Source organism: Nerophis ophidion, linkage group LG23, assembly GCF_033978795.1.
Source record: "Nerophis ophidion isolate RoL-2023_Sa linkage group LG23, RoL_Noph_v1.0, whole genome shotgun sequence".
Taxonomy (NCBI): Eukaryota; Metazoa; Chordata; class Actinopteri; order Syngnathiformes; family Syngnathidae; genus Nerophis; species Nerophis ophidion.
Window position 1 is genome coordinate 20,010,858 of NC_084633.1, and position 21,379 is coordinate 20,032,236.

The 21,379-nt window shown below is 42.5% G+C and overlaps 1 protein-coding gene across 6 annotated transcripts in view; it reads right to left on the reverse strand.

Moving 5' to 3' along the window:
* The window catches only part of srebf1 (sterol regulatory element binding transcription factor 1), a 145,677-nt gene that overhangs the window by 62,868 nt on the left and 61,430 nt on the right, over positions 1–21,379 (reverse strand). For all 6 annotated transcript variants that reach the window (XR_009803935.1, XR_009803934.1, XM_061885154.1 and 3 more), the window contains exons 9-13: positions 19,876–20,060; positions 14,444–14,705; positions 10,810–10,976; positions 5,137–5,305; positions 4,951–5,059 (exon numbers count right to left, since the gene is read on the reverse strand). Coding sequence is in view for 4 of the 6 variants with exons in the window: in XM_061885154.1 (XP_061741138.1) it covers positions 4,951–5,059; positions 5,137–5,305; positions 10,810–10,976; positions 14,444–14,705; positions 19,876–20,060 (892 nt within the window). In the remaining 2 variants the exon portion in view is untranslated. The remainder of the gene's footprint in view (positions 1–4,950; positions 5,060–5,136; positions 5,306–10,809; positions 10,977–14,443; positions 14,706–19,875; positions 20,061–21,379) is intronic.

Genomic DNA, 21,379 nt, shown 5'->3' on the forward strand with positions numbered 1-21,379 from the left:
GAAACCAGATTTTTGGGAGTATTAATAGATGATAAAATGAACTGGAAATCTCATATACAAAACATACAACATAAGGTGGCAAAAAATATTTCAATAATGAATAAAGCAAAATACGTCCTTGGCCAAAAATCACTTTATATTCTCTACTGCTGGCTAGTGTTACATATCTGAGTTATTGTGCAGAAATATGGTAGAAACAACTACAAATGTGCGCTACATTTGATAACTGTGTTACAAAAAAGATCGATTAGGACAGGGGTGCCCACACTTTTTCTGCAGGCGAGCTACTTTTCAATTGACCAACTCGAGGGGATCTACCTCATTTATATATATCATTTATATTTATGTATTTATGAAAGAGACATTTTTGTTAACAAGTTAAATGTGTTTAATGATAATACAAGCATGTGTAACACATATAGATGTCTTTCTTTCACAAAGACAAGAATATAAGTTGGTGTATTACCTGATTCTGATGACTTGCATTGATTGGAATCAGACAGTAATGATGATAACGCCCACATTTTCAAATGGAGGAGAAAAAAAGTGGTCCTTTCTGTACAATACCACATGAAAGTGGTTGCTTTTTGGCATCTAATTCATCCAGCTTCCATACACTTTACAAGAAAAACATTGGCGGCAAATTCCGTAGCTTGCTTGATTGACATTCACGGCACCCGAGGGTCTTGTGAGATGACGCTGGCTGCTGCCAGTTCATTATTATAAAAAAATGACAGAGAGGAAGGCGGGAAACACTTTTTATTTCAACAGACTTTCGCGCCGTCCCTTCCGTCAAAACTCTAAAGGCCGACTGCACATTTCCTATCTTCACAATAAAAGCCCTGCTTCATGCTGCCTGCGCTAACAAAATAAGAGTCTCGGAAAGCTGGCGTGCACAAGTGATGTGCACGCCAGCTTTCTGAGGGATCGCTTGTGCACGCCAGTTTTCCGAGACTCTGTAATTTAGTGAGAATTTCTTATTTAAACGGGGATAGCAGGTCCATTCTATGTGTCATACTTGATCATTTCGCCATATTGCCATATTTTTGCTGAAAAGGATTTAGTAGAGAACATCGACAATAAAGTTCGCAACTTTTGGTGCTGACAAAAAAGCCCTGCCTGTACAGGAAGTAGCAGACGATGTGCGCGTGTTTGATGGCTCCTCACATATTCACATTGTTTATAATGGGAGCCTCCAACAAAAAGTGCTATTCGGACCGAGAAAACGACAATTTCCCCATTAATTTGAGCGAGGATGAAAGATTTGTGTTTGAGGATATTGATAGCCACGGACTAGGAAAAAAACAAACAAAAAAACGCAAATGCATTGGGACGGATTGCGATGTTTTTAAACACATTTACCGTATTTTTCGGACTATAAGTTGCGTTTTTTTTTGTAGTTTGGCCGGGGGTGACACTTGGCCAAACTATAAAAAAATAAAATAAAAAAAATATATATATTTTTTTTCTCACCCCCTGCTGGACTGTGGACTGCGACTAATAGTCCGAAAAATACAGTACTAGGTTAATTCTGGGAAATCCCTTATCTTTCTATTGTGTTGCTGTTGTTTTAGTGAGTTTAATAGTACCTGATAGTCGGAAGGGTGTGTTGACGCCAGAGTCTCAGGGAAGTCGACGGCAGCTTTACAGACGACCCAAGCTCAGCTTTTCTCCGGTAAGAAGCGACTTTTTAACCAAAATTTTCTCACCGAAACCTGCTGGTTGACATTCGGTCTGGATTCATGTTCGCTTGATCGCGCTCTGATCCATAGTAAATTTTCACGTCCGTGAATTTTAAACAAGGAATCACCGTGTGTTTATGTGGCTAAAGGCTAAAGCTTCCCAACTCCATCTTTCTACTGTGACTTCTCCAATATTAATTGAACAAATTGCAACAGATTCAGCAACACAGATGTCCAAAAAACTGTGTAATTATGCCTTTAAAGCAGACGACTTTTAGCTGTGTGTGTGTGCAGCGCTCATACTTCTTAAAAACCCGTGACATCTTGCGTACACGTCATCATTACACGATGTTTTCAAGACGAAACTCCCGGGAAATTTAAAATTGTATTTTAGTCAACTAAAGCGGCCGTATTGGCATGTGTTGCAATGTTAATATTTCATCATTGATATATAAACTATCAGACTGCGTGGTCGCTAGTAGTGGCTTTCAGTAGGACTTTAATATATATTATTGTTTTAGTTGCTTAAGAGATATTCCTGGCTCTGAATTTGTTCATTGCTATTTTTATGTTTTTGTGCATTACTTGTTGCCGTCATCATTAAACAAACAGGTTACTCATCAGTTACTCAGTACTCGAGTAGTTTTTTCACAACATACTTTTGACTTTTACTCAAGTAAATATTTGAGTGACTACTCTTTACTTTTACTTGAGTAATAATTAGGGCTGGGCAACGATTAAACATTTTAATCGAAGTTAATCGCACTATTTCTCTGATTAATCGCGATTAACTGCATTGTATACACAAAGCCCAATAATGAATTCAAAAGTAGTGTGTAGTGCACCTTTATTGGAATATTCTCCCACATGAACAAAAGCGCCAAAACATTTGTTGTGCAAACACAATTTAAATCAGTCCTTGTTAAACAGTAGCAGTTAAATAGCATATTTTAGGAAAATCAACTCAAAAAATGTAAACATTTAAGCTTATTGCCACTGCCAGGGTATTTAAGTTATCCTGTTTGTTATGGAAAATAAATATAATCTACATACAAATCTCTGAGCCACAATCATAACATCTGAACAGGCAATTTCTGAGGTAACAGCAGAAACATTTTTTTTATCAGGGATCTTATGTTTAAAAAACCTATATTATAGGTAGTGGGCTGTTTTAGGGAATTTTTGATCAAATTATCCGTAGTAGCAATATTAATAATGTTGTGTTTATTCTGCGTAGTGCACTTAAAATAATTATGACCATATCTAGGAATTGATATGATGGGAATTTTCCGATTGTTTGCTTGGTGCTTTGATAAACTGAAGGCATCATATACATGGTACTATATTGTGATGTTATGAGCCAGGGGGAAAAAGAACTACCCTACCCAGCATGCAACAGGAGTGAGGAGCATGTATAGGTTGTGTCGCCATGACGGCATCTTGTATGTTGTGATATGCACGCTCTGAAAGTAAACGTTAAGAACTCAGCCAACACTCCTGGTCTGCATTATTCATAAATAGACAGACAACACATATACTCCGCTGCTTCACAGGCCGCTGGATGTAGCCGGCAAAGTATTCCCATGCTTTGAGTCACACATTAAAAGCGTTACTAAAACGGCCTTCTTTCATCTCCGTAATATGGCTAAAATTCGCTCCATTTTGTCCACTAAAGACGCTGAGATCATTATCCATGCGTTTGTTACGTCTCGTCTCGATTACTGTAACGTATTATTTTCGGGTCTCCCCATGTCTAGCATTAAAAGATTAAAAGATTACAGTTGGTACAAAATGCGGCTGCTAGACTTTTGACAAGAACAAGAAAGTTTGATCATATTCGCCTGTACTGTATATACCTTTATATACATATATACATACATATATACCTGTACTGTATATACCTTTATATACATATATACATACATATATACCTGTACTGGCTCACCTGCACTGGCTTCCTGTGCACTTAAGATGTGACTTTAAGGTTTTACTACTTACGTATAAAATACTACACGGTCTAGCTCCATCCTATCTTGCCGATTGTATTGTACCATATGTCCCGGCAAGAAATCTGCGTTCAAAAGACTACGGCTTATTAGTGATTCCCAAAGCCCAAAAAAAGTCTGCGGGCTATAGAGCGTTTTCCGTTCGGGCTCCAGTACTCTGGAATGCCCTCCCGGTAACAGTTCGAGATGCTACCTCAGTAGAAACATTTAAGTCTCACCTTAAAACTCATCTGTATACTCTAGCCTTTAAATAGACCTCCTTTTAGACCAGTTGATTTGCCGCTTCTTTTCTTTCTCCTATGTCCCCCCTCCCTTGTGGAGGGGGTCCGGTCCGATGACCATGGATGAAGTACTGGCTGTCCAGAGTCGAGACCCAGGATGGACCGCTCGCCTGTATCGATTGGGGACATCTCTACGCTGCTGATCCGCCTCCGCTTGAGATGGTTTCCTGTGGACGGGACTCTCGCTGCTGTCTCGGATCCACTTTGAACTGAACTCTCGCGGCTGTGTTGGATCCACTATGGATTGAACTTTCACAGTATCATGTTAGACCCGCTCCACATCCATTGCTTTCGGTCCCCTAGAGGGGGGGGGGTTGCCCACATCTGAGGTCCTCTCCAAGGTTTCTCATAGTCAGCATTGTCACTGGCGTCCCACTGGATGTGAATTCTCCCTGCCCACTGGGTGTGAGTTTTCCTTGCCCTTTTGTGGGTTCTTCCGAGGATGTCGTAGTCGTAATGATTTGTGCAGTCCTTTGAGACATTTGTGATTTGGGGCTATATAAATAAACATTGATTGATTGATTGATTGATAGCTAGCCGCTCTAGCAAGCACGCCTCATTCAGTCCAAAACGGCCCGATCTATCCACATCCAGAATTGTCTGGCGGTCGTAAGTGATCCCGGAGTGACCACGCTGTAAGCCAGCCAGGAAATTTGCAGAATTGTCCGCTATTTTTGCCAAATGTTCCATCTTTACCAAGAGCCCCTCCACGCCATCTTTTTAAAAAAAGGCGTTAACAAAATAAAAGCATGTAAACAACATACGCAAATGTGCGATAAAATAATTGTCGGTGTTAATAGATTGATGAGTTAACTCGTAATTAACGCATTAATTTGCCCACCCCTAATAATAATACATCTCTAAAGTAACAGTACTCTTACTTGAGTACAATTTCTGGCTCCTCTACCCACCTCTGGACATCTCTACTGATGACGGCTCGTTTTATTGTAGCAAAGAGTTGTGTGTGGATGATTTGCTCACCCCTCGCTCTGGCTTGGGCTTTTCTCCCCTTTGGGCTGGGCCACCCGGTAAAGAGCCTTCTCCAGCAGGTGTTCTCTGAAAGCCTGCGTCACCTGAGCCAGAGGGTCCACTGGAAGAATATGTTAAACAACCATTAATAACAGCCGTATTTCCCACAACACACACACACCTGCATCTCTTTGTTACCTGTGTTGCCTGCCTGGCTGTAAATGCTCTCTTTAGGGACGCTGCGGATGGCCCAATCTCCATCCACGAAGAAGCGGTGGCCAAGAGGTTGACAGAGCCACTGCATGGCCGGAGGCACGCTGCCGCTAGTTGACAGACACGCCTGGCGTGCACTACTCAGGAAAACCCGCTACAGGAAAACACAAAGAAATACTCATCTTGTGAGCAGGTTTTGATACGAATGGTCATGTTTTGTCCACATAATATTTGCATACTGTATTTCCTTGAACTGCCGCCAGGTATATAGTATGCGCCTGCCTTGAATTACCGCCGGGTCAAACTCGTCACGTCACAAGTGACACTTCACCTGTCATCATTTTCAAAATGGAGGAAGATGATTTCAATCATTTGAAATCGCATAAAGGGAAGAAGTTTAAAGGGGAACATTATCAGCAGACCTATGTAAGCGTCAATATATACCTTGATGGTGCAGAAAAAAGACCTTTTTTTTTTTTTTTAACCGATTTCCGAACTCTAAATGGGTGAATTTTGGCGAATTAAACGCCTTTCTGTTTATCGCGCTGGAGGCGATGACGTCAGAACGTGACGTCGCCGAGGTAACACACCCACCATTTTCATTTTCAACACATTACAAACACCGGGTCTCAGCTCTGTTATTTTCCGTTTTTTCGACTATTTTTTGGAACCTTGGAGACATCATGCCTCGTCGGTGTGTTGTCGGAGGGTGTAACAACACTAACAGGGAGGGATTCAAGTTGCACCACTGGCCCCAAGATGCAGAAGTGTCTGCCGCCAGACCCCCATTGAATGTACCAGAGTGTCTCCACATTTGACCGGCGATGCTAAGACAGACATGGCACAGAGATGTATGGATAACCTGCAGATGCATTTGCAACGATAGTCAACGAAATCACAAAGGTGAGTTTTGTTGATGTTGACTGCCAGCTAATAGATGCTAACATGCTACGCTAATCGATGCTAACATGCTATTTACCGGCAGTGCTAAAGCAGACATGGTACAGAGATGTATGGATAACCTGCAGATGAATTTGCAACGATAGTCAACGAAATCACAAAGGTGAGTTTTGTTGATTTTGACTGCCAGCTAATCGATGCTAACATGCTATTTACCGGCGGTGCTAAAGCAGACATGGCACAGAGATGTATGGATAACCTGCAGATGCATTTGCAACGATAGTCAACGAAATCACAAAGGTGAGTTTTGTTGATTTTGACTGCCAGCTAATCGATGCTAATCGATGCTAACATGCTATTTACTGGCGGTACTAAAGCAGACATGGCACAGAGATGTATGGATAACCTGCAGATGCATTTGCAACGATAGTCAACGAAATCACAAAGGTGAGTTTTGTTGATGTTGACTGCCAGCTAATCGATGCTAACATGCTATGCTAATCGACGCTAACATGCTATTTACCGGCAGTGCTAAAGCAGACATGGCACAGAGATGTATGGATAACCTGCAGATGCATTTGCAATGATAGTCAACGAAATCACAAAGGTGAGTTTTGTTGATTTTGACTGCCAGCTAATCGATGCTAATCGATGCTAACATGCTATTTACCGGCGGTGCTAAAGCAGACATGGCACAAAGATGTATGGATAACCTGTAGATGCATTTGCAACTATATTACGTTTCCTTCCACCCACATTTAATGCGAAACAAACACTTACCAATCGACGGATTTAAGTTGCTCCAGTGTCAAAAGATGCGAAAGTCCTGATCGTTTGGTCCGCACATTTTACCGGCGATGCTAACGTAGCTATTCGGCCATGCTATGGCTATGAATAGCGTCAATAGCTATTCGCTCAATAGCTTCAGTTTCTTCTTCAATACTTTCATACCCCAACCATCTGTTTCAATACATGCGTAATCTGTTGAATCGCTTAAGTCGCTGAAATGCGAGTTTGAATGCGAGCTAATGTCGCTATATCTTGCTGTGGTATTCCCATTGTTTGTTTACATTGGCAGCACTGTGTGACGTCACAGGGAAATGGACAGTGTCTTCGCAGAGAGACGAAAATAAGGCACTTTAAAGCTTTATTTAGGGATATTCCGAGACCTGTAAAATTTTGAAAAAAAATTCAAAAAATACAACAAGCCACTGGGAACTGATTTTTATTGTTTTTAACCCTTTTGAAATTGTGATAATGTTCCCCTTTAAGAGCTATTCAGTAGGATTTAAGGTCCAAACTATTGAATATGCTAAAAAGAACAGTAAACAGCTATGTTTTATTAATATACCGTAGCTGCGTGTGTCAAATATGAGTCATTAAATGACTCCCGACTCCTGGTGGTAGAGGGCGCTAGTGATCCTTCTTGCGACTACTCGGCTGCAGAAGAAGTGACAACGAGTGACGTGATATGTGCTGGGAACAGATATGACGCGGACCTTTAATTTCTTAAAGACGATCCTTTGGTGACAAATAGCTTTAAAATGATTTATGAAAGTAACAAACAAATAATAACAAGCTTTGCAAAGCGAGACTAAACCAGAACGACACATCAGTTCATTCCAGCTTGTTCTCACTCCTTTAGAATTTGACATGACAATTATACATTCTCAGAAGTCCCACCCTCCATGCTCATTTACATACAGTACACCAGTGGAATGAATACCCAAAGTCCTGTGAAGGGGAGAGGGTCTCGTTTACCCAGAGGAGGGGGGTCACTCAGGAAAGGGGAACAATTTAGCTCTGTTGGGGGTCAAGAATAAATGACACACATGCCCAGGTCAACTAAAGTCCACATGTTACATCAAAGACACACGAGACAGAGCTTGATCAGATAATAGATTTCTTGCTAAGTGTCACATTCCTGAGCCCAATAAACAACTTTTGGTACCCAGTTCAAAGAACATCATCTATTAAAACGAGTACAAGTAATTTTGCTATCACAGATGTAACACTACTACTCCTATTCTGGCTATGTAAACAACCGGACTGAAATAAAGCATGTTCCAGTCCTAAATACCCAGTGTATTATTTATACAATAACACTTCCTGGTGGCAGCGGTGGGATAAAGAGATCACCCACGGAGCAGAACGGGAGGGGGAGTTGTCCGGGGATAATTGTGAATTGTGAAGTGAATTATATTTATATAGCGCTTTTCTCTAGTGACTCAAAGCACTTTACATAGTGATACCCAATATCTAAGTTACATTTAAACCAGTGTGGGTTGCACCGGAAGCAGGTGGGTAAAGTGTCTTGCCCAAGGACACAACGGCAGTGACTAGGATGGCGGAAGCGGGATTCGAACCTGCAACCCTCAGGTTGCTGGCACGCCCACTCTACCATCTGAGCTATACCGCCCCACAATTCTGTCATCGCCCGCACGTGAGGAGCCCAGCTAACTGATAGCAGCAGTCTGATAGCCGTTTTCTAAACTGGACTTTCAATCGAAGCAGGAGGTAATAAAGGAAGATCTCCATCGAGACAGAGAGACTTTTAAAACTGAAGAAAGATAAGGAAGACTTCTATAAACAAGTTATCGATGCTTTCGATCAGAAGGAGCTGGCATGGACTTCATTTATAAGTAAAAGTAAGACCATAATAAAGTTTATTTTTATTAAATGTGCTTTTCATGATGGTATCCTTACATCACACTCAAATTTTTACTGCATGCCTTTGGTAAGTGCCGGAGTGAGAAGAGGTTTTAAATTAATTAGCGCCCCGGCGGCAATTCAAGGAAATACGGTAATTCTTCATCTAACAAAGCGCAACAGCGGCAAAAACTAAGCATTGTGCTAAAGCTGCTGAATGAAGGATGCTCAAGACCAGGGGTAGGGAACCTATGGCTCTCGAGCCAGATGTGGCTCTTTTGATGACCGCACCTGGCTCTCAGATAAATCTTAGCTGACGTTGTTTACCTGGATAAGTATTTAATAATTCTGCTGGTAACAACAGTGTTGAAAATATTCTTCAAAATATAAAACATTCTCATGCATTTTAATCTATTTATCCGTTTCTAACGCACCTGTTCAAGAAGTCGCATTAATGGTCAAAAGTATAGCTAACTTCAGAATAACAATGTCATTAAAAAGAACAAGAGATGCACACATTTAGTTGTTGTAATCTGGGAAAGTCCAAATGAACGAGGAAGCGTAGAATTGTACAAGTGTACAAGTCTACAGGTTTCTCTCCTCATTGAGCTAAATTGATTCCTGTCTCTGTTTAATTCCTTGCTTCTTGTCTGTTTAATAGATGTCATCAGTGTTTGAACCTGACAGTTGTATTCGGTGTTAATAATGTTATATGGCTCTTACGGAAATACATTTTAAAATATTTGGCTTTCATGGCTCTCTCAGCCAAAAAGGTTCCCGACCCCTGCTCAAGACCATTCAAATGTATCTTGTGGAGGTAATTAAGAACAAGGTTTCGCCACATCTGTTAATGCCATTGTTTATTGACCCAGTGGTCGTTTTCTTTTTGTAAACCACTAACATTAGTGACGGTAAGTGGAGCATTTACAGTATTTTTAAAGTTGGTGCGTATGACAATACTTGTACAGTAGTAGTCAAAAGTTTACATAGACTTGTAAAGAACATAATGTCATGGCTGTCTAGAGCAGGGGTGCCCATTACGTCGATCGCGAGCTACCAGTCGACCGCGGGGGGTGTGTCAGTCCATCTCCAGCCAGGCTTTTAAAAAAAATAGACCTAAAAATTTGTGATCCTGGCCCGCCTGCAGTCCAGACCGGTCTCCCATGGAAAATGTGTGGCTCATTATGAAGCGTAAAATACGACAAGACCCCGGAATGTTGAACGACTGAAGCTCTACATAAAACAAGAACGGGAAAGAATTCCACTTTCAAAGCTTCAACAATTAGTTTCCTCAGTTCCCAAACGTTATTGAGTGTTGTTAAAAGAAAAGGTGATGTAACACAGTGGTGAACATGCCCTTTCCCAACTACTTTGGCACATGGCATACTTTGGCACTTCAACAATTAGTTTCCTCAGTTCCCAAACGTTTATTGAGTGTTGTTAAAAGAAAAGGTGATGTAACACAGTGGTGAACATGCCCTTTCCCAACTACTTTGGCACGTGTTGCAGCCATGAAATTCTAAGTTAAATATTATTTGCAAAAAAATAAAAAAAGTTCATGAGTTTGAACATCAAATATGTTGTCTTTGTAGCATATTCAACTGAATATGGGTTGAAAAGGATTTGCAAATCATTGTATTCTGTTTATATTTACATCTAACACAATTTCCCAACTCATATGGAAACGGGGTTTGTATAAATGAGCACAATAATTATTGTTTTCAGTTCTATTCACATGTGGACAAAAGTGAAGTGAAGTGAATTATATTTATATAGCGCTTTTTCTCTAGTGACTCAAAGCGCTTTACATAGTGAAACCCAATATCTAAGTTACATTTAAACCAGTGTGGGTGGCACTGGGAGCAGGTGGGTAAAGTGTCTTGCCCAAGGACACAACGGCAGGGACTAGGATGGCGGAAGCGGGAATCGAACCGAAAGGCCCAAACAAGCAGAGAAAGGTATGCCCTTTTTTTTTTTAGAAAATACCTGCATTCGTGAAGACGTGCCTTTAGAAATAGTGCGGCTCCACAGAATGTGACAAGCATCCCGGCAAAAACACGGCTGACATCGGCAGACAAACACATGAATGCTGACTAAAAGGGAACATACGGAGGTGAAGTGCAGGATCCTTGGCAGGCTGGCTTTGACTCGGAGCGCTGCGGAGACGTACACCTCAGCCAGCGAGGCGACAGGCAGACAGGACCCGGCGCACTCTGCCAGGTTGACTGCGCTCAGAGCCATGTGCACGGCTGACAGGTGGCTACCGTTCAGCTTACCTGCAGGCAACCAAACAAGACAGAGGAATCAATATTGCAATACGTCGAGAAACGTACCTTTAAAGGCCTACTGAAAGCCACTATTGGCCACCACGCAGTCTGATAGTTTATATATCAATGATGAAATATTAACATTGCAACACATGCCAATACGGCCGCTTTAGTTTACTAAATTGCAATTTTAAATTTCGCGCGGAGTATCCTGTTGAAAACGTCGCGGTATGACGACGTGTGCGCCTGACGTCACGGATTGTAGCGGACATTTTAATCCAGCCCGATCCCGGCTACAAGTCGTCTGCTTTAATCGCATAATTACACAGTATTCTGGACTTCTGTGTTGCTAAATCTTTTTGCAATTTGTTCAATTAATAATGGAGACGTCAAAGAAGAAAGCTGTTGGTGTATGGCGGCCGGCTGTAGCAACACAAACACAGCCGGTGTTTCTTTCTTTACATTCCCTAAAGATGACGGTGAAGCTTTAATATGGAACAGAGCGGTCAAGCGAACATGGTTCTCTACGTGGCGCAGTGGGAAAGTGGCCGTGCTCAACCCGAGGGTCCCTGGTTCAATCCCCAACTAGTACCAACCTCGTCACGTCCGTTGTGTCCTTGAGCAAGACACTTCACCCTTGCTCCTGATGGGTGCTGGTTAGCGCCTTGCACGGCAGCTCCCATTTATCATTTATCATTTATAAACGGCAGGTTTCGGTGAAAATTGTGGTAATAAGTCGGCTCTTACCATAAACATGAGCGGATAGCACCTGTCAAAGAGGCAGCTGTGGACTCTTTTGCCTCCTCCGACCGGCCTCCGCGAACGTGGGATGCTTCCACCGTGTAGGAGGGGGGGAAAAGCTCAGCCTGGCCCCCAACTGCTGCCTTCTCTTCGCCTCGTCGAGAAACGTGGCTTCCCTCAGAGACACTGGCGGTCAACACACCCGTGGCCACACCCCTCAGAATTTCAGGTACCATATAATCTCACTAAAACCCTAGTAACACAATAAGCAGATAAAGGATTTTCCAGAATTATCCTAGTAAATGTGTCTATCCATCCAGCCATTTTCTACCACTTATTCCCTTTTGGGGTAGCGGGGGGCATGTCTTTGGAAGTGGGAGGAGCCTATCCCCAGGTGCATGTCTTTGGAAGTGGGAGGAAGCCGGAGTATGTCCATCCATCCATCCATCCATCTTCTTCCGCTTATCCGAGGTCGGGTCGCGGGGGCAGCAGCCTAAGCAGGGAAGCCCAGACTTCCCTCTCCCCAGCCACTTCGTCTAGCTCTTCCCGGGGGATCCCGAGGCGTTCCCAGGCCAGCCGGGAGACATAGTCTTCCCAACGTGTCCTGGGTCTTCCCCGTGGCCTCCTACCGGTTGGACGTGCCCTAAACACCTCCCTAGGGAGGCGTTCGGGTGGCATCCTGACCAGATGCCCGAACCACCTCATCTGGCTCCTCTCCATGTGGAGGAGCAGCGGCTTTACTTTGAGTTCCTCCCGGATGGCAGAGCTTCTCACCCTATCTCTAAGGGAGAGACCTGGAAACTCATTTGGGCCGCTTGTACCCGTGATCTTATCCTTTCGGTCATGACCCAAAGCTCATGACCATAGGTGAGGATGGGAACGTAGATCGACCGGTAAATGGAGAGCTTTGCCTTCCGGCTCAGCTCCTTCTTCACCACAACGGATCGGTAAAACGTCCGCACTACTGAAGACGCCGCACCGATACGCCTGTCGATCTCACGATCCACTCTTCCCCCACTCGTGAGTATGTCTAATAACATCTAAATCGCTCCTACTGCCCTTCACTCTAACTCTCCTCGTCCACGAATCTGTCATCCTCACTCAAATTAATGGGGAAATGGTCGCGTTCTCGGTATGAATCGCTCTCGCTGCTGGTGGCCATGATTGTAAACAATGTTCAGATGTGAGGAGCTCCACAACCCGTGACGTCACGCGCACATCGTCTGCTACTTCCGGTACAGGCAAGGCTTTTTTAAATAGACCTCCTTTTTAGACCAGTTGATCTGCCGCTTCTTTTCTTTCTCCTATGTCCCCCCCCTCCATCCGGTCCGATGACCATGGATGAAGTACTGGCTCTCCAGAGTCGGGACCCAGGATGGACCGCTCGCCTGTGTATCGGTTGGGGACATCTCGACGCTGCTGATCCGCCTCCGAAATAAGCAGGGGCGTCCATAAAAAAGACGGCGCTTAGATGGCAGCATATGTTGTTCCAAAACCTGTATGTACCTTTCAGCATTAATGGTGCCTTCACAGATGTGTAAGTTACCCATGCTTTGGGCACTAATACACCCCCATACCATCACACATGCTGGCTTTTACACTTTGCGTCTAACAGTCTGGATGGTTCGCTTCCCCTTTGGTTCGGATGACACGATGTCGAATATTTCCAAAAACAATTTTTCCACTTTGCATCAGTTCATCTTAGATGATCTCGGGCCTAAGAAGCCGGCGGTGTTTCTGGATGGCTTTTGTTTTACATAGTAGAGCTTTAACTTGCACTTACAGATGTAGCAACAAACTGTATTTAGTGACAGTGGGTTTCTGAAGTGTTCCTGAGTCAATGTGGTGATATCCTTTAAAGGTTGATGTCGGTTTTTGATACAGTGCCGTCTGAGGGATGGAAGGGATGGGGCGAAGCATTTAAGTCTCACCTTAAAACTCATTTGTATACTCCAGTCTTTAAATAGACCTCCTTTTTAGACCAGTTGATCTGCCACTTCTTTTCTTTTTCTTCTATGTCCCACTCTCCCTTGTGGAGGGTGTCCGGTCCGATGACCATGGATGAAGTACTGGCTGTCCAGAGTCGAGACCCTGCGTATCGGTTGGGGACATCTCTACGCTGCTGATCCGCCTCCGCTTGGGATGGTTTCCTGTGGACGGGACTCTCGCTGCTGTCTTGGATCCGCTTTGAACTGAACTCTCGCGGCTGTCTTGGAGCCACTATGGATTGAACTTTCACAGTATCATGTTAGACCCGCTCGACATCCATTGCTTTCGGTCCCCTAGAGGGGGGGGGGTTGCCCACATCTGAGGTCCTCTCCAAGGTTTCTCATAGTCAGCATTGTCACTGGCGTCCCACTGGATGTGAATTCTCCCTGCCCACTGGGTGTGAGTTTTCCTTGCCCTTTTGTGGGTTCTTCCGAGGATGTCGTAGTCGTAATGGTTTGTGCAGTCCTTTGAGACATTTGTGATTTGGGGCTATATAAATAAACATTGATTGATTGATTGATTGATTGATTGATTGATTGATTGATTTATCGGTGACCAAAAATTGCGAATTTTAACGTCGATGTTCTCTAATAAATCATTTCAGCAAAAATATGGCGAAATGATGAAGTATGACACATAGAATGGACCTGCTATCCCCGTTTAAATAAGAACATCTCATTTCAGTCGGCCTTTAAATCTACTTCGCTGGTGTCAAACGGATACAGCTCCCTGGATTGAGAACAGACCCGTCATGTGCAGCTGGTGAAGACGGTGGTAAACTAGGGCAGCATCCCTGCTGCTCTTGCAAGCGTCCTCCTGCAGGGGACGGTCGGGTCGTAGCCCCCCAGCCCTGGTCGCCAGCCAGCGGCCCACCCAGAGGCGCTGGAGGCAGAAGCGGAGGAGGGACCACAGCGCGGCGCAAGCCAAATCCATCTGGGACGTAGGTAAGGGACGACCGAGAGCTTTCAGGCAAGTCCAAAGGTTCTGACTGGCTTGGGCAAAATCCCCCTGTGAAGCAAATGACAGACGGTTGTAGGAGGGATTTTTTTTCCCCCGCATACCGTATTTCCTTGAATTGCCGCCGGGGCGCTAATTACCGTATTTTTCGGACTATAAATCAGGGATGCACCGTTTAATCGGTAACCGAATATATTCGGCCGAATATGGCAAAAAAAAGCCACATTCGGCCTTCGGTGGAATGAGTTAAGAACAAGGCCGAATAGTGGCGTGTGACGCAATTTTTGGACGCGGTGACGCTGGGATATGTTGTGTACCTGTATAAGTGTATGAGGTTACAATGTTGTGTACCTGTATAAGTGTATGAGGTTACAATGTTGTGTACCTGTATAAGTGTATGAGGTTACAATGTTGTGTACCTGTATAAGTGTATGAGGTTACAATGTTGTGTACCTGTATAAGTGTATGAGGTTACAATGTTGTGTACCTGTATAAGTGTATGAGGTTACAATGTTGTGTACCTGTATAAGTGTATGAGGTTACAGTGTTGTGTACCTGTATAAGTGTATGAGGTTACAATGTTGTGTACCTGTATAAGTGTATGAGGTTACAATGTTGTGTACCTGTATAAGTGTATGAGGTTACAATGTTGTGTACCTGTATAAGTGTATGAGGTTACAATGTTGTGTACCTGTATAAGTGTATGAGGTTACAATGTTGTGTACCTGTATAAGTGTATGAGGTTACAATGTTGTGTACCTGTATAAGTGTATGAGGTTACAATGTTGTGTACCTGTATAAGTGTATGAGGTTACAATGTTGTGTACCTGTATAAGTGTATGAGGTTACAATGTTGTGTACCTGTATAAGTGTATGAGGTTACAATGTTGTGTACCTGTATAAGTGTATGAGGTTACAATGTTGTGTACCTGTATAAGTGTATGAGGTTACAATGTTGTGTACCTGTATAAGTGTATGAGGTTAGCCTGTTGTGTAGGCTACATATATATATATAGCGATGATATTACGGACATTCCATCCCGCAGGCGGTACTGCATCAAAAAGCGACATCAGTGTGTGAAGGATATCACCACATGGGCTCAGGAACACTTCAGAAAACTACTGCCAGTAACTACAGTTTGTCGCTACATCTGTAAGTGCAAGTTAAAAGCCTACTATGCAAAGCCCATGCCATTTATCAACAACACCCAGAAACGACGCCGGATCTAAGAAGGACTGATGCAAAGTGGGAAAGTGTTCCGTGGTCTGACGAGTCCATATTTCAAACTGTTTTTGGAAACTGCGAACGTTGTGTCCTCCGGACCAAAGAGGAAAATAACCATATATATATATATATATATATATATATGATATGTGTGTATGTATATATGAGGTAGATCACCTCGACTTGGTCATTTATAAAGTAATTGATTAACGTTGAAAAACTTATTGGGGTGTTACCATTTAGTGGTCAATTGTACGGAATATGTACTGTACTGTGCAATCTACTAATACAAGTTTTAATCAATCAATCCCTACTGAGCCTATGGTGCTGTTAAGTTATTGTGGCTCATTTTGCCTCATTTTTTTTATTTTAATGTATTATTATTTAATATATATTATTGTTTTAGTTGCTTAAGAGATATTCCTGGCTCTGAATTTGCTCTTTGCTATTTTTATGTTTTTGTGCATTACTTGTTGCCGTCATCATTAAACAAACAGGTTACTCATCAGTTACTCAGTACTTGAGTAGTTTTTTCACAACATACTTTTTACTTTTACTTAAGTAAATATTTGGGTGACTACCTCTTACTTTTACTTGAGTAATACATCTGTAAAGTAACAGTACTCTTACTTGAGTACAATTTCTGGCTACTCTACCCACCTCTGCCTTCCACCTGTTTGCTCTTTTATACCACTTTTTCTGTTTTTTTTTGTTGTTTTTTTTTTAATCGTATTTTTAGAATGTGCTTAGGGCCTTTAAAAAATTACCCGCGGGCCGCACTTTGGACACCCCTGATGTAGGCACGTAGAATCATCACACTGCTGTGAAGTGAAGTGAATTATATTTATATAGCGCTTTTCTCTAGTGACTCAAAGCGCTTTACATAGTGAAACCCAATATCTAAGTTACATTTAAAGTAAGGATGCACCGATTAATCGGTAACCGAATATATTCGGCCGAATATGGCAAAAAAAGCCACATTCGGCCTTCGGTGGAATGAGTTAAACACAAGGTCGAATAGTGGCGTGTGACGACATTTTTTGACGCGGTGACGTTGGGATATGTTGTGTACCTGTATAAGTGTATGAGGTTAGAATGTTGTGTACCTGTATAAGTGTATGAGGTTACAATGTTGTGTACCTGTATAAGTGTATGAGGTTACAATGTTGTGTACCTGTATAAGTGTATGAGGTTACAAGCACACACTTATTGAGATTTACTTGAGCCTTCTGTTTACATTATTAGCATATCTACTGTGGCTAAGCAGACTTTTGTCAAAAGGACAATAATTCATTTGTTGTGGGTTTATCCACTTTAATGCACTTTGTTTTTTTTTCAAATGCATGTTTTGTTTGAAGGCCTAATATAAATGAAAAACTTTGTGCTTTTTTTGAAAAGCAAAGACTACTGGAATATTAAAAAAAATGTCGATATTCAATAAAAAATTACTTTATTTGAAAAAAATGTCTAAATATTTATTCTAGGCTATTTGTGCAATATTAAAAAAATTGTGAAAAACTGCATTCATTATTCGGTATTCGGCCAAGCGTTTAGGTTTTATTCGGCTTCGGCCACAGATTTTCATTTATTAATCGGTAACCAAATATATTCGGCCGAATATGGCAAAAAAAGCCACATTCGGCCTTCGGTGGAATGAGTTAAAAACAAGGCCGAATAGTGGCGTCCATCCATCCATCCATCCATTTTCTACCGCTTATTCCCTTTCGGGGTCGCGGGGTGGCGCTGGCGCCTATCTCAGCTACAATCGGGCGGAAGGCGGGGTACACCCTTGACAAGTCGCCACCTCATCACAGGGCCAACACAGATAGACAGACAACATTCACACTCACATTCACACACTAGGGACCATTTAGTGTTGCCAATCAACCTATCCCCAGGTGCATGTCTTTGGAAGTGGGAGGAAGCCGGAGTACCTGGAGGGAACCCACGCAGTCACGGGGAGAACATGCAAACTCCACACAGAAAGATCCCGAGCCTGGATTTGAACCCAGGACTGCAGGACCTTCGTATTGTGAGGCAGACGCACTAACCCCTCTGCCACCGTGGCGTGTGACGCAATTTTTTGACGCGGTGACGTTGGGATATGTTGTGTACCTGTATAAGTGTATGAGGTTACAATGTTGTGTACCTGTATAAGTGTATGAGGTTACAATGTTGTGTACCTGTATAAGTGTATGAGGTTACAATGTTGTGTACCTGTATAAGTGTATGAGGTTACAATGTTGTGTACCTGTATAAGTGTATGAGGTTACAATGTTGTGTACCTGTATAAGTGTATGAGGTTACAATGTTGTGTACCTGTATAAGTGTATGAGGTTACAATGTTGTGTACCTGTATAAGTGTATGAGGTTACAATGTTGTGTAGGCTACCTGTATAAGTGTATGAGGTTACAAGCACACACTTATTGAGATTTACTTGAGCCTTCTGTTTACATTATTAGCATATCTACTGTGGCCAAGCAGACTTTTGCCAAAAGGACAATAATTCATTTGTTGTGGGTTTATCCACTTTAATGCACTTTTGTTTTTTTTTGGAATGCATGTTTTGTTTGAAGGCCTAATATAAATGAAAAACTTTGTGCTTTTTTTGAAAAGCAAAGACTACTGGAATATTAAAAAAAATGTCGATATTCAATAAAAAATTACTTTATTTGAAAAAAATGTCTAAATATTTATTCTAGGCTATTTATGCAATATTAAAAAAATTGTGAAAAACTGCATTCATTATTCGGTATTTGGCCAAGCGTTTAAATTTTATTCGGCTTCGGCCACCAATTTTCATTTCGGTGCATCCCTACTATAAATGGCAGTCTTCTCCACAGTCCAGCCGGGGGTGAGACCCGGCCAAACCCATCCATCTATCCATTTCCTACAGCTTATTCCCTTTTGAGGTCCCTGCGATGAGGTGGCAACTTGTCCAGGGTGTACGCCGCCTTCCGCCCTATTGTAGCTGAGATAGGCGCCAGCGCCCCCCGCTGTTTGGCCAAGTCTACAAAAAAAAAGCGTGACTTATAGTCCGAAAAATACGGTAATTTAAAACCTCTTCTCACTCCGGCGCTTAACAAAGGCATGCGGTAAATTTAGGCCTGCGCTTATAAATTTGAGTGTGATGTAAGGATACCATCATGAAAAGCACATTTAATAAAAAAAACGTTATTATGGTCTTACCTTTACTTATAAATAAAGTCCATGCGCAGCTCCTTCTGATCAAAAGCATCCATAACTTGTTTATAGAAGTCTTCCTTATCTTTCTTCAGTTTTAAAAGTCTCTCTGTCTCGATGGAGATCTTCCTTTATTACCTCCTGCTTCCATTGAAAGTCCAGTTTAGAAAACGGTTTTATTTTAGATATGTAATCCTCCATGTTAAAAGTGCAAAGCGAGAGGAAAAAAAATTCTTGCTGCTTGTTGTCACTTCTTCTGCAGCCGAGTAGTCGCAAGAAGGATCACTAGCGCCCTCTACCACCAGGAGGCGGGAGTCATTTAATGACTCATATTTGACACACGCAGCTACGGTATATTAATAAAACATAGCTGCTTACTGTTCTTTTTAGCATATTCTTTAGCTTGGACATTAAATCCTACTAAATAGCTCTTAATCTTCTTCCCTTTATGCGATTTCAAATTATTGAAATCAGCCTCCTCCATTTTGAAAATGATGACAGGTGAAGTGTCACTCGTGACGTGACGAGTTTGACCCAGTGGAAATTCTAGACATAAATACATGCGCTAATAAAAATAATATTTTGCGAAACAAGTTTGTTAATCCTGAGCGGGCGGTAACACTAAACCTGCGCTAATTATTTTTCTAAACGAGATTGACCGGGCAGTAATTCTAGGCAGGCGCGTACTATATACCCGGCGGCAATTCAAGGAAATACGGTACTCCAACTTTCACACATTCTTCTTCCTTAAGCGCCAACTCGAACGCTAAATGATTAAATCCTCTACCATTCGTATATTGTGCGGTACATACCCTCGCCAGGTCCAGGTCTGCCTGCTTGCGGTGCCTCCAGAACAAGACGGAAGACCCAGAATGGGGTCTGGTCACGGGCTCTCCGTACACCAGCAGTCGGATCAGAACGGCCGACACCAAAATGCCGTTCAAAAGCCACACCAGTATCGTTGGCACCATCCAATCCATCCAGCCCCACGAGTCAGCTGCAAAGAAGGGACATTTCTGTGAATGGCTTGACAAATTGAGCAACGTTTATGATACAATTTGATGCATGATATGGCCGGTGTCCCTAATGATGAGCAGGTATGTTGAATAAATTAATATTGCACCTAAAATTAATATTGCACCCTCCCTCCCCCCATTCTCACCACATTCTACAGAGGCACTAGAGAGCCTACTGACCAACTGCATCTCTGTCTGGACTGGAGCCTGCAGTGCTTTAGACTGGAAGTCTCTGCAGAGAGTGGTGAGGACGGCGGAAAAGGTTGTCAGGACTCCTCTTCCTCCGATCCAGGAGATCGCAAAAAGCCACTGCCTGACCAGAGCTCCTCCCATGAATTGATTAACGTGGACCCCGACTTAAACAAGTTGAAAAACGTATTCGGGTGTTACCATTTAGTGGTCAATTGTACGGAATATGTGCAATCTACTAATAAAAGTATCAATCAATCGATCAAACCACCCCCGCCAAGGACTTTTTTCACTGCTGGACTCTAGAAAGAGGTTCCACAGCTTCCGTAGCAGAACCTCCAGGTTCTGTAACAGCTTCTTCCCTCAGCCCGTAAGACTCTTGAACACATTGAAATAATCCCCTCAATTCCCCCCCAAAAATGGATTAACTGGCTGGAATATAAAAGACAATACAACATACATCCATAAACGTGGATGCATATGCAAAAGTGCAACATATTTATCGGTACAGTAATCTATTTATTTATATCTGCGCCTTATTGGTCAATTATCCTGCACTACCATGAGCTAATGCAACAAAATGTTGTTCTTATCTGTACTGTAAAGTTCAAATTTGAATGACAATAAAAAGGAAGTCTAAGTCCAGTCTCTAAGTTTAAAATAGATGACATTTTTTTCCAAAAAAACAGGATTAAAACAATATATCTTTGCTCCTCAGAATTATGCATTGTTCCTTTACGGCATCGCTGTTTATTACTCCTTATAAATATGTAGTATTCTCTGGCGTCCATCCGGGTTGCACGATATAGAGAATTTAAATGACATAAATGTGGCCGAAAATAAAGCTTTTAATACTATCATGATATCGTGATAATGCAGGTTGATGATATATTCCAGCTATGTCCCCGCAAATTTGACAGCGACAAGCGAACGAACGCTAGTGGCTAATATCCCTATGTGGAGGGGAGGCGTGGCCTGCGGGCCTGCAGCGAAGCTGGGTGTGCCAGGACCGGCCTCGAAGTCAGCGACAAGTGCGTTGATGGCCCACCTGGGCCTTGTTATCTAATCACCTGTCACTCTGTATACGCAGCAACAGAAGCTGCTTATACAA